Raw genomic sequence first — 13,076 nt, forward strand, 5'->3', positions numbered from 1 at the left:
TAAGGGCTTGTTATTACAGAAGGAATATGTGCCTCATCTAGAAAAAGATCTAAGACAGAAGAGGAAGATAGGGAGCACGAAAGTGAGAGAGCTTGATAAAGGAGCGATGTTCCCAAAAGACAACATTGCGGAAGATACGAAGACAATGAGAGACAGGATCATAACACCGATACCTCTTTTGAGTTTCCCCAAAGCCAAGAAAACAACAAAGCCTTGACTAAGGCTCAAGTTTTTTATGCTCATGTAGTTGAAGAATAGCGAAACAAGCAGAACCAAAGGAGCGAAGGTGGTGATAGTCTAGAGGTGACCCAAAAAGGTGTTCATATGGAGTTTGATTTTGGATAACAAGACTTGGAATGCGATTAATAGCATGAACAACATGAAGAGCAGCTTCGCCCAAAAAAGGAGTAGGAACTTTGGTAGAGAAAAGGAGAGCACGAACAGTGTCAAGAATATGATGAAGTTTTCGTTCAGTTCTACCATTTTACTGAGAGGTACCTGGACAAGTTAGATGATGAACAGTGTCGTAGGAATGCAAAACAGCTTGGAAAGCATATTGAGTGTACTCAAGAGCATTATCAGATCAAATTTTTTTGATACGTTTGGAAAATTGAGTTTCAACTATTTTTGCAAAATTAGAATGTACTTACAATAATTCAAAACGATGTTTCATATGAAAAATCCAGCTATAACAGGAATAATCATCAACAAAGACAACAAAATATCGAGATCCACCAATACTAGAAACAGAGGAAGGCCCCTAGACATCGGAATGAGTTAGGTCAAAGATATCAATGGACATTGATTCACTAGTATTGAAAGGCAAAGCTAGTTGTTTTTCTAACTGACATGAAACACAATCAAAATTTTCTGCAGACACTGAACCTAACAAACCTCTAGAAGCCAAGTGTTGTACTTGAGAGGAAGATGCGTGACCAAGTCAAGCATGCCAAAGTGCAAGGGAAGGAATAGAAGCAACTGTAGCAGCTATAGCAACAGAAATAAGAGCAACAAGTAGAAGACAAAGGTTGTCCATGGGAAACATACGCCCAACTCTGGGATCGGTCCCAAGCTCATGTCCAGTCCTCGGATCTTGCACAATACACCCAGAATAACCAAAGATAATGTAATAACCCAACTAAACTAATTGTCTCACTAAAAATAAATTATAAGAAAGGTCAAGCACATTAAAGACCCCAGGAACCAAGAGGTTGGAGATCGAAACGGAACCTATATTATGACCAGACATTGTGGAACCATTTGCTGTGCAAATATTAAGAGGGTGTGGTGCAGGTTTAAGGTTAGAAAATAAGGACGAGGGCGGTGTCATGTGATTGCAACAGGCAGAATCCATAAGCCAAAAGGAAGGAGACATACCAGATAAAGCTAAGAGAGAAGAGGAATAAAATGCATTACCAATCATATGAATGACATTAGCAATGATGTTTTTAAGGTCATCTCTGGAAATGGTGAAAGTGGATCCAAAGGACTTAGACTATGAAGAGACGGGAGCCATGGGTTGGACACTCTCAGTGTTAGCAACCGTAACAGTAGAAATGGAAACTGTTGATTTATTATGTTAATAACAAGTCTTAATATTATAGCCAAAACGTTTACAAAAATTGCAAAAACGTTTGTTGGATTGTCGGTGACAATTGTTGCAATAAAAAGAAGACATGTCCTTATTCTTCATTTAGAAGCAAAATATGCAAAAATGGACTACAAAAATGAAATTTACGTGAAAAATTGGGTAAGGAGCACTTGGACTGAAAAAAGTCAACTTTGGGGAAAGTCAACGATCAACGGCACTGTTAACTCACTGTGACGATGTAAGCAGCTGACGTAAGCAACTGACTGGTGATGACATGGCCTGATGACGTAAGCAATGATGTGGAGTGATGACGTCAGCTAGGGCTTACGTGAATGCTAACGTGGCAGTGATGATGTTAGAGATGACGTTAGTAGGTAACCCAGTGGCGTGTGGGGCGCGTGAGGCGCGAGGATCAACTTGTCGAAACTTTGGGCGGCGCATGAGGGTGTGTGGGGCCTCTGATGACTGTCAAGTTTCTACCAAGTAGTAGATCGGCGGAGGACGATCTTAGTGGTACCTGCAAAAACACAATTGGGGCAAGGATCACAGTGGCAACGATATGGCCATGTCTCGAAACTCTGAACGACGACGACTGCAGGTCCGAAACCAGAGACGATAATTGAGATGCATCAAAGGTTTAACGGCGAATGGTTGCAGTAGTAGTTGTAACAGCAAAAGCAATTGTGAGTCTAGAATAACACCAATGAGAGACAAGACTATGAAGAAAAAGTCAGAGCAATGGCTCTGATACCATGTTAGAAACACTAAATAAGTGTATTGTATTTCTCAAGTAATAGAGTATATATAAGTGACTTTATATAAGAGGCAGAGTGTGCAGTATAAGTAAGTGTGCTATACAAGTAAATAAGGTTGGCCTAAAGCTCACATACACATTAACACTGCCAAAGGTACCTTCAATAGATTTTGCCATGGGCTATCCTTTGCCCCTGGCTCTCTTGCTTTCTTTGCATTTAATGACACAGATTAGCCCAAGAAACTCATTGACTGGCGCTCAACCACAGGCTTTGTCATTTTCTTACGTAACACTCCTGTTACTTGGTTTACAAAGAGATAAGCAACCATAACTCACTGTATGGAACTCTGGCAACATTGGCTAAAGATGATACCAAAAGACGTTGGTGACTTTCTTTCTCATAATTATGTTCTATGGTTCGATAATATCTCCACCTTAGCCATTGCTTCTAATTTTATTTTCACATAGGAACAAACCATATTGAGGTTAATTATCACTTAATGAGGGAAAAGGAAAGTTCATGTCTAGGCTCGATCTGTTAGCAAATCCCTTCACTTAATTTATTTTTTGCTATACTTTAGTTTATTGGTGATTTGTTTGTGAAACCACGCGTTTATATCATTGTTATGAATACCGTTTCGGACCCCGTTTCAGTTTGTCCATTGGAACGGAATATTTCGGTACCGGCCTATTTCGGCGTACCGTTTCAGAGTATTTCGGAGTTACGATATTTTATAATAAAATATATATATTATTAATAAAAAACCTATATAAATTATTAAAGGTTTTAAAGAAGTTATAAGTACATATTTCAACTAATATGTAATCTTTAAGTCCCAATAATAATAATAATAATAATAAGTATCAGTTAAATCATGTATAAAATATAATAAGAGTAATAATATGAAAAAAAAAAAAAAAAAAAAACTTGAAGTTAATATTGGAGGTTGGAACAGTGAAAGAGGGTAAAAGCTCCCACATTCATTTTTATTGTTAATCACGTGGGGCACACAAAAACAAAACAAAGAAAACTTTCAAATTTTAAAATACAAGTAACAAAAGGGGAGCATGTCGGCTGGCAAAAACTAAACAAATAAAAAAAATCAAAACAAAGGACATAGCAATTAATGAAGAGTAAGGAGGCTCACAAGTAGTCCCATACATTACCTTTACAGCACACAAATAAAAAAGGAAAGGCAGAGTGGCAGCCCGCAGCAAGACCGAAACACACTAGAAGAAAAAATAAAAAAGAGAAGAAGGGTCCGAAACCGACCAAAAGAAGAAGAAAAAAAAGAAGAAGAAGAAGGGTCTGAAACCCAGAAGAAGAAGAAAAAAAAAAGAAAAGAAAACAAGATGCAGAAGGGTCCGTAACCAAGAAGAAGAAGAAGGTATGATTGTTTTTTTTTTTTTAAAGCCAAAATCTGGTACCGGCTGAAATTTGTATTTCGGCCGAAATTGGCCGGAATGGCCGGAATGCTCCGAAATTGGCCGAAATTTGACCCGAGGTGGAACAAGGGGTATTGTGGTACCGGTTTGCATGCCGGTACGAAATATTCTGGCCGTTCCGGCCGGTACGAAATATTCCGGCCGGAACGGAATGGAATCAATAACAATGGTTTATATGTTAAATTTGTTAATTAATTAAACTTGGCTAATTAATCAATTAATCCATTGCAAGGGGTCAATACGTTTTTGGCCTATCAATCTCTAAGCAAGGAAAAATCTTCAACACTAACTAATATGAAGAGAGAACAAGAGAGGGGAAATGGCAAGAATATACCAGAAGATTTGGTAGTCGTTGGTTCTAGAAAACCATTAAATCAAACTAACCATTAAAAGTATTTAGTACTCACCCTGAGGTCAATACATGATAAGTTCAAACCATTCGACTTAGAGAATTTACGCAAAACAGAGTTGTATTGCATATCCCCAGCTGCAGCCTACAATGGTGGACCACTTCATTGATGAGGACAGAGTCAACATACTTGGGAGCTTCAGTCATTTCAATTTCAAAGATACTTTCAACATAAACTTTAGTTGTGGGTTTCCCAAAGCAACGTTAAAACTTCAAAATGGCATTGAAGAGGTCCAATTTGATTGCTTTCATCAAATATATAAGCTCCTTACTTCTCTTTTCAATATTATATAAGCTCAATTTCTTAAATAAATTTCTGCCATCTTTGAATAAAAAAAAAATACGGCTAGTAGTGGTTAAAGAATGGAGAACCCATTAAATAAAAAATTGTGATTAAGGTTGAAAAATTGCCGAGTCTATTATGCTTCGTTTGTTAAAAATCAATTGACCGGTTCACTGACTCCTATCTATAAATAGACATATCCCCATATGCTATGCTTCCCACCCCTCACCAAAGCAAGAATACGCAGAGTACTCTACTAGAATCTCAAATATGAAGAAAGTTGTTTTTTACCTTGTAACTGTGGCCCTTTTGGCTTTGGCATCCTCCCTTGCTTCTGCCTATGACCCCAGTCCTTTGCAAGACTTTTGTGTTGCAATTAACAACACCAATTCTGCTGGTACGTACATAATCTTGTTATTATTAGCAGTAGTAGTATTATTATCACTTTCTTTTGAAATCATTATAAGTTCTACACATTGATGAAATTATGCTCGCCGGTTATATCATTTCTATCACATTTTTTTCCCCTACATGACACGTTGTCAATTGCTACAGAACTATCTAATTTGTGACAATAACAAACTCTTCTTCGTGCAGTTTTTGTGAATGGGAAATTTTGCAAGGACCCAACACTTGTCACAGCCAATGATTTTTTCTTCTCCGGACTCAATATTCCTGGAAACACAGCTACAAATAAAGTCGGATCAAGTGTCAATCTTGTGAACGTCGATAAATTACCAGGTCTCAACACTCTAGGCATATCTTTGGCTCGCCTTGACTTTGCACCATATGGTTTGAATCCACCTCACACTCACCCTCGCGGAACTGAGCTTTTGGTTGTCATAGAGGGTACTCTCTTAGTTGGATTTGTCACATCCAATCCAAACAAACTCTTCACCAAAGTTCTAAACAAGGGAGACGTCTTTGTATTCCCTATTGGTCTCATTCACTTCCAATTCAACATAGGGCAGACCAATGCCGTTGCCTTTCTTGGTCTTAGCGATCCGAATCCTGGGTTGATCACCATAGCAAACGCAGTCTTCGGATCTAATCCTCCAATCAATCCTGATGTTCTTGCCAAGGCCTTCCAGTTGGACAAGAATGTTGTTGAATATCTTCAGAAACAATTCTAGTCAAACCACAATTAGGAAAAATATTTATAATAGGAATGATGAACCATTACATAGCAGAGTTTGATTAAAATTTGCCTTGTTTCCCAACCTGTATTGCCATTAAAATATTTATTATCAAATAAAATTGTCTTATGATTTTTTTGTTTGTGTCATGGTGTCATTGCAAATGCGGAGAAATTAGTGAACGACTAAATCTTGATTACACCTTTGATCCACAATGATTGAAATTACAAGAACTTACATATAAAACTGATCAAAATCGTATTAAAAATAGACAGAATTTTATAAATGGCTGCCCAAATTTAGGGCTCGGTAGCACCTATCTATGTAGAAACACACTCCTCAATGTAACATTTAAGTAAGAGTAGTGAATTTCTACAACACTATGGTCTATAAATTCATACTGAAGAAAAATGGAAAAAATTATACTAGGGAAAGTAGTTAACAAATGAAATATTAAAGCATTTAAATATGATTATTTGGGGAAATTACACAACAAGGCTAGAGTTTACATCTTGTTTCGAATAAGGTCTCAAAGTTTTTAATTTTGTCAATTAAAGTCCCAAACTTATAAAACATTTTGTCTATTAATTTTCTATTTTACTTTAATCAATTTCGATTTTCTAACAATCATTTTCTCACTTACAAAGAAACTCTCTCTCTAGAAAAAGAGTTTTCTCTCTACACACTGTTCAATGACAGCCATATTAATTTATAAGCAAGCCTTAGGTTAGGTGGACACAGAGTTTAGTCCATGGTTTTCTCTTTTTATTTTTTCACTGATATTGCCCAGAACAACATTAAAAATATAATGTAGACTGGCCTTAAATTAAAACAATTTCATAACTTTGGATCTTTAATCGATCAAATTAAAGACTTGAGACCTAATCTAAAACATGGTATACATTGTGGACTTTTTATGTAATTTTCCCCTTATTATTTTGTACTAGTTGCATGTGAAATATAAAACTATTTTGTAATGTGATATAATGTATGATTTATTCTCCAAAATGTACTAAAGATATTATTTCTAAAATTACTTTTCATCTCTCCATCTCTACATATATATCATTCTATTATTTTGAATTTTTTTTTTTTGAAAAACTTAGGTGCATTTGATTGATATTATTCCATTATTTTTTTTTCGTGAAAAAAATGGAAATACTATTTTTTTTTCTTCAAGTAATCTATATTATTCAAATTTTTGTATAGTGTGTAATGGTTAATTTTTTATACAACTAAAATTTTTCAGTTCCAAAATTAATTATTTGAATTTCTCATTCTCTTAAGAAAATTATCATGATAACTAAACTTCATCACAAATTTATGATTGATATTACTCAAATAATTTATAGACACATTCAAATACATGATCATGTAAATTTTATTTTGATATAAACTTAAATTTTCACTTCTAAAAAATCTAAAAATTAACTAAAATCAAAACTATAAGAGGGATAGAGAGTGTATGTGATAAATAATTCAAAACACACCACCAAAGTGTACCATCCAAAAGTATGGACAAAAAAAAACAAAAAAATTCATCAATCTAAAGTAGAGTTGCAAGAAATAATGAGAGAGAGAGAGAGAGAGAGAGAGAGAATAATCACCTATTTTTTGGAAGAGAATGTGAGACAAATAAAAAAAATTATAGAAAAGAAAATGAGTAGAAGAACATTAAAAAGAAAATGTATAGTTGTATACATCAAATTATCCAAGTCATGTTATGTAATAGAATGACATTAAATGATTTAATAATTTCATAGCACAACATATAACAAACAAAGAAAAAATAAAAAATAAAAAATTAGAATACAACCAAATCATATCAACCTAAAGTAGCGTTAAACATAAAAATTTATCAATCTAAATAAAAATTCACCAAAAGAAAGAATATATATATATATATATATATATAGAGAGAGAGAGAGAGAGAGAGAGAGAGAGAGAGAGAGAGAGAGAGAGAGAGTATTCACCTTTTTGTGTGAGCAAAATATGGATTGAATGGAAGAGAAAATAACAAACTTTTGTAGTAAAAAAAAACTCAAAGAAGAAGAGTCAAAATAAAAGGAAGACGAAGGGGTGGAGAAGGTGTAATTGTTGGAGAAGGTATAATTGTAAAATAGGAAATTAATAAGGAGAAAAATTATTAAAAAGGCGGGAGAAAATATTGAAAATAGGTTGATGATGTGACGCTGATAATGCCTATATTATTGAAACTTGAATTTTAAGATAATCTTTGAAATATTTATTATTTTTATTTCATTTTTAGAGCCCCTATATCTAATTTCTAATGCCTAATTTTTAGCCCAAAACTAAAGTGTTTGGCCCCAAAAAATTTGTGGAATAAAAATCAACCCAAAACTAAAAAAGCAACCTACAAAAAGAATATATTTAAGGCACAATTAGTCCAAAATGGACCAAATTGGACCAAAGTGTAATTGTAAAACAGGAAATTAATATGGAGAAAAATTATTTAAAAAATGGGAGAAAATATTGAAAATAGGTTGATGACATGACGCTGATAATGCCTATATTATTGAAACTTGAATTTTAGGATAATCTTTGGAATATTTATTATTTTTATTTCATTTTTAGAGCCCCTATCTCTAATTTCTAATGCCTAATTTTTAGCCCAAAACTAAAGAGTTTGGCCCAAAAAAAATTTTGGAAAAAAAATCAACCCAAAACTAAAAAAGCAACCTACAAAAAGAATACATTTAAGGCACAATTGGTCCGAAAATGACCAAATAAGACCAAATTAGACCAAAGTGAACCAAATGGATAGAAGTGGACCAAATTAGACAAAGTGGACTGAATGGACCTAAGTGGACGAAATGTGACCGTATTGGACTGAATAACATCAAAGTGGACCGAAGTTTACCAAATGAACCGAAAGGACTGAAGTGGGTCGAATTGGACTGAAGTGAACCAAATAGACCTAACTAGATTGAAGTGGATAGAATAGGACCGAATAGACTCAAATAGATGGAATGGACTAAATGAACCGATAAGATAGAATTGGATCGAATGGTTGGAATATGACCGAATGGACCAAAGTAGATGGAATGGACTGAAGTGGACGGAATAAGACTAAATTGAACTGATAAGACCGAATTAGATCGAATGGACCGATTAAGTTTGAATTGGACTAAATAGAGCGAAATGGACCAATTTACCAAATAAGAACAAATTGGACCAAGTGAATGGACTGAAGTTGAATAAAATGGATCAAATAAAAATGAATTGGAGAAAAGTGAAACGAATGGACTGAATTGACCAAAGTGGAACCAATTGACTGAATGGATCAAAGTAGAGTAGCAACAATAAATACTACGCTTCAACTTTTAGATATTATATATAAATATAGATTTGTAAGACATATATGTAGTATAATTTGTATTATAGTTAATGTGAAACTAATCGATCATGTCACTTTGTACAATTTTTAGTTAAAAAATGATATAGTTTAAAACTTTAATCGTTCTTTTTACTTTAAAAATTTTAAATGAAAACATTCATAAAATGCATTATTTAAAAGATATTATTATTATTTGATTAAAGAAGAATGTTCATTGTGTCATGTATAAATTAACTCTATGAAGAGAGAACAAGAGAGGGGAAATGGCAAGAATATACCAGAAGATTTGGTAGTCGTTGGTTCTAGAAAACCATTAAATCAAACTAACCATTAAAAGTATTTAGTACTCACCCTGAGGTCAATACATGATAAGTTCAAACCATTCGACTTAGAGAATTTACGCAAAACACAGTTGTATTGCATATCCCCAGCTGCAGCCTACAAGGGTGGACCACTTCGTTGATGAGGACAGAGTCAACATACTTGCACCTTCAGTCATTTCAATTTCGAAGATACTTTCAACATAAACTTTAGTTGTGGGTTGCCCCAAGCAACGTTAAAACTTCAAAATGGCATTGAAGAGGTCCAATTTGATTGCTTTTATCAAATATATAGGCTCCTTACTTCTCTTTTCAATATTATATAAGCTCTTTTGTCTTAAATAAATTTCTGCCATCTTTGAATAAAAAAAAAATATACCGCTAGTAGTGGTCAAAGAATGGATAACGCATTAAATAAAAAATTGTGATTAAGGTTGAAAAATTGCCGAGTCTTTTATGCTCCGTTTGTTAAAAATCAATTGACCGGTTCACTGACTCCTATCTATAAATAGACATATCCCCATATGCTATGCTTCCCACTCCTCACCAAAGCAAGAATACGCAGAGTGCTCTACTAGAATCTCAAATATGAAGAAAGTTGTTTCTTACCTTGTAACTGTGGCCCTTTTGGCTTTGGCATCCTCCCTTGCTTCTGCCTATGACCCTAGTCCTTTGCAAGACTTTTGTGTTGCAATTAACAACACCGATTCTGCTGGTACGTACATAATCTTGTTATTGTTAGCAGTAGTAGTATTATTATCACTTTCTTTTGAAATCATTATAAGTTCTACACATTGATGAAATTATGCTCACCGGTTATATCATCTCTATCACATTTTTTCCCCTACATGACATGTTGTCAATTGCTACAAAACTATCTAATTTGTGACAGTGACAAACTTTTCTTTGTGCAGTTTTTGTGAATGGGAAATTTTGCAAGGACCCAACACTTGTCACAGCCAATGATTTTTTCTTCTCCGGACTCAATATTCCTGGAAACACAGCTACAAATAAAGTCGGATCAAGTGTCAATCTTGTGAACGTCGATAAATTACCAGGTCTCAACACTCTAGGCATATCTATAGCTCGCCTTGACTTTGCACCATATGGTTTGAATCCACCTCACACTCACCCTCGCGGAACTAAGCTTTTGGTTGTCATAGAGGGCACCCTCTTAGTAGGATTTGTCACATCCAATCCAAACAAACTCTTCACCAAAGTTCTAAACAAGGGAGACGCCTTTGTATTCCCTATTGGTCTCATTCACTTCCAATTCAACGTAGGGCAGACCAATGCCATTGCCTTTGCTGGTCTTAGCAGTCAGAATCCTGGGTTGATCACCATAGCAAACGCAGTCTTCGGATCTAATCCTCCAATCAATCCTGATGTTCTTGCCAAGGCCTTCCAGTTGGACAAGAATGTTGTTGAATATCTTCAAAAACATTTCTAGTCAAATCACAATTAGGAAAAATATTTGTAATAGGAATGATGAACCATTACATAGCAGAGTTTGATTAAAATTTGCCTTGTTTCCCAACCTTTATTGCCATTAAAATATTTATTATCAAATAAAATTGTCTTATGATTTTTGTTTGTGTCATGGTGTCATTGCAAATGTGGAGAAATTAGTGTACGATTAAATCTTGATTACACCTTGGATCCACAATGATTGAAATTACAAGAACTTATATATAAAACTGATAAAAATCGTATTAAAAATAGACAGAATTTTATAAATGGCAGCCCAAATTTAGGGCTCGGTAGCACCTATCTATGTAGAAACACAGTCCTAAATGTAACATTTAAGCAAGAGTAGTGAATTTCTACAACACTATGGTCTATAAATTCATACCGAAGAAAAATAGAAAAAATTATACTAGGGAAAGTAGTTAACAAATGAAATATTAAAGCATTTAAATACGATTATTTGGGGAAATTACACAACGAGGCTAGAGTTTACACCTTGTTTCGAATAAGGCCTCAAAGTTTTTAATTTTGTCAATTAAAGTCCCAAACTTATAAAACATTTTGTCAATTAATTTTCTATTTTACCTTAATCAATTTCGATTTTCTAACAATCATTTTCTCACTTACAAAGAAACTCTCTCCCTAAACAAAGAGTTTTCTCTCTACACACTCTGTTCAATGACGGCCATATTGATTTATAAGCAAGCCTTAGGTTAGGTGAACAGAGAGTTTAATTCATGGTTTTATCTTTTTATTTTTTTACTGATATTGCCCAGAACAACATTAAAAATATAATGTAGACTGAAATGGACCTTATGTTAAAACAATTTCATAACTTTGGATCTTTAATCGATAAAATTAAAGACTTGAGACCTAATCTAAAACATGGTATACATTGTGGGCTTTTTATGTAATTTTCCACTTATTATTTTGTACTAGTTGCATGTGAAATATAAAACTATTTTGTAACGTGATATAATGTATGATTTATTCTCCAAAACATACTGAAGATATTATTTCTAAAATTATTTTTCATCTCTCCATCTCTACAAATATATCATTCTATTATTTTGAGTTTTTATTTTTTTTGAAAAACTTAGGTGCATTTGATTGATATTATTCCATTATTTTTTTTTCGTAATAAAAAATGGAAATACTTTTTTTTATTCAAGTAATCTATATTATTCAAATTTTTGTATAGTGTGTAATGGTTAATTTTTTATACAACTAAAATTTTTAAGTTCCAAAATTAATTATTTGAATTTCTCATTCTCTTAAGAAAATTATCATGATAACTAAACTTCATCACAAATTTATGATTGATATTACTCAAATAATTTATAGACACATTCAAATACATGATCATGTAAATTTTATTTTGATATAAACTCAAATTTTCACTTCTAAAAAATCTAAAAATTAACTAAAATCAAAACTATAAGAGGGATAGAGAGTGTATGTGATAACTCAAAACACACCACCAAAGTGTACCATCCAAAAGTAGGGACAAAAAAAAAACAAAAAAATTCATCAATCTAAAGTAGAGTTGCAAGAAATAATGAGAGAGAGAGAGAGAGAGAGAGAGAGAGAGAGAGAGAGAGAACAATCACCTATTTTTTGGAAGAGGATGTGAGACAAATAAAAAAAATTATATAAAAGAAAATGAGTAGAAGAACATTCAAAAGAAAATGTATAGTTGTACACATCTAATTATCCAAGTCATGTTATGTAATAGAATGACATTAAATGATTTAATAATTTCATAGGATAACATCTAACAAACAAAGAAAAAAAAAATTAGAATACAACTAAATCATATCAACCTAAAGTAGAGTTAAACATAAAAATTCATCAATCTAAATAAAAATCCACCAAAAGAAAGAATATATATATTGTAGGGACACGATTTTCAGACCAAGCCCAAAATGTAAGAGATCTTGGCCTAGTGAACCCAGTACAATAAATTTGTAGAGAGTGCGTCAAAGAGCTAGGTTTTAGTGCATGGATAACAGTTAATATGGTTTTCGATGATGAGCCAACAAGAATTGAACCCGGTTTGTGCGAGAAAGTTTGTCCTCAACACTGTCCGAGGAGCTCTGTTCTAAAATATATTGGATGACAATGGTTACAGGAGTTGTTGAGATTGCTATAGTGCTTTCTCTTCTCCTTTTTTCATCCTCCCTCTTCTCTAGGATCTCTACCCTTGTTTATATTACATCTCTCCCTTCATCCTTACCCTACACGTGGATTACATGTGGACAGCTGATGGTTTATGCTGATACTTGTCCCATCAGCCCCTCTAAAAGTCTTCT

General features: G+C 33.6%; 2 protein-coding genes across 2 annotated transcripts; both read left to right on the top strand.

The window, feature by feature from the left end:
- Window positions 1-4,727: 4,727 nt before the first annotated feature.
- Window positions 4,728-5,751, top strand: LOC142625810 (germin-like protein subfamily 1 member 7). Its single transcript, XM_075799534.1, has 2 exons — window positions 4,728-4,880; window positions 5,081-5,751. Exons 1-2 carry the CDS (start codon window positions 4,754-4,756, stop codon window positions 5,614-5,616), a joined length of 663 nt encoding a protein of 220 aa, XP_075655649.1. The 5' UTR covers window positions 4,728-4,753; the 3' UTR covers window positions 5,617-5,751.
- A 4,087-nt stretch (window positions 5,752-9,838) lies between these two features.
- LOC142625780 (germin-like protein subfamily 1 member 7) lies at window positions 9,839-10,809 on the top strand. The gene is made up of 2 exons (XM_075799493.1): window positions 9,839-10,012; window positions 10,212-10,809. The coding sequence occupies exons 1-2, from the start codon at window positions 9,886-9,888 to the stop codon at window positions 10,745-10,747; spliced, it is 663 nt and encodes a 220-aa protein (XP_075655608.1). The 5' UTR covers window positions 9,839-9,885; the 3' UTR covers window positions 10,748-10,809.
- The last annotated feature ends 2,267 nt before the right edge of the window (window positions 10,810-13,076 follow it).

The sequence above is a fragment of the Castanea sativa genome, chromosome 2 (genome assembly GCF_040712315.1).
Source record: "Castanea sativa cultivar Marrone di Chiusa Pesio chromosome 2, ASM4071231v1".
In the NCBI taxonomy this organism is placed as follows: domain Eukaryota; kingdom Viridiplantae; phylum Streptophyta; class Magnoliopsida; order Fagales; family Fagaceae; genus Castanea; species Castanea sativa.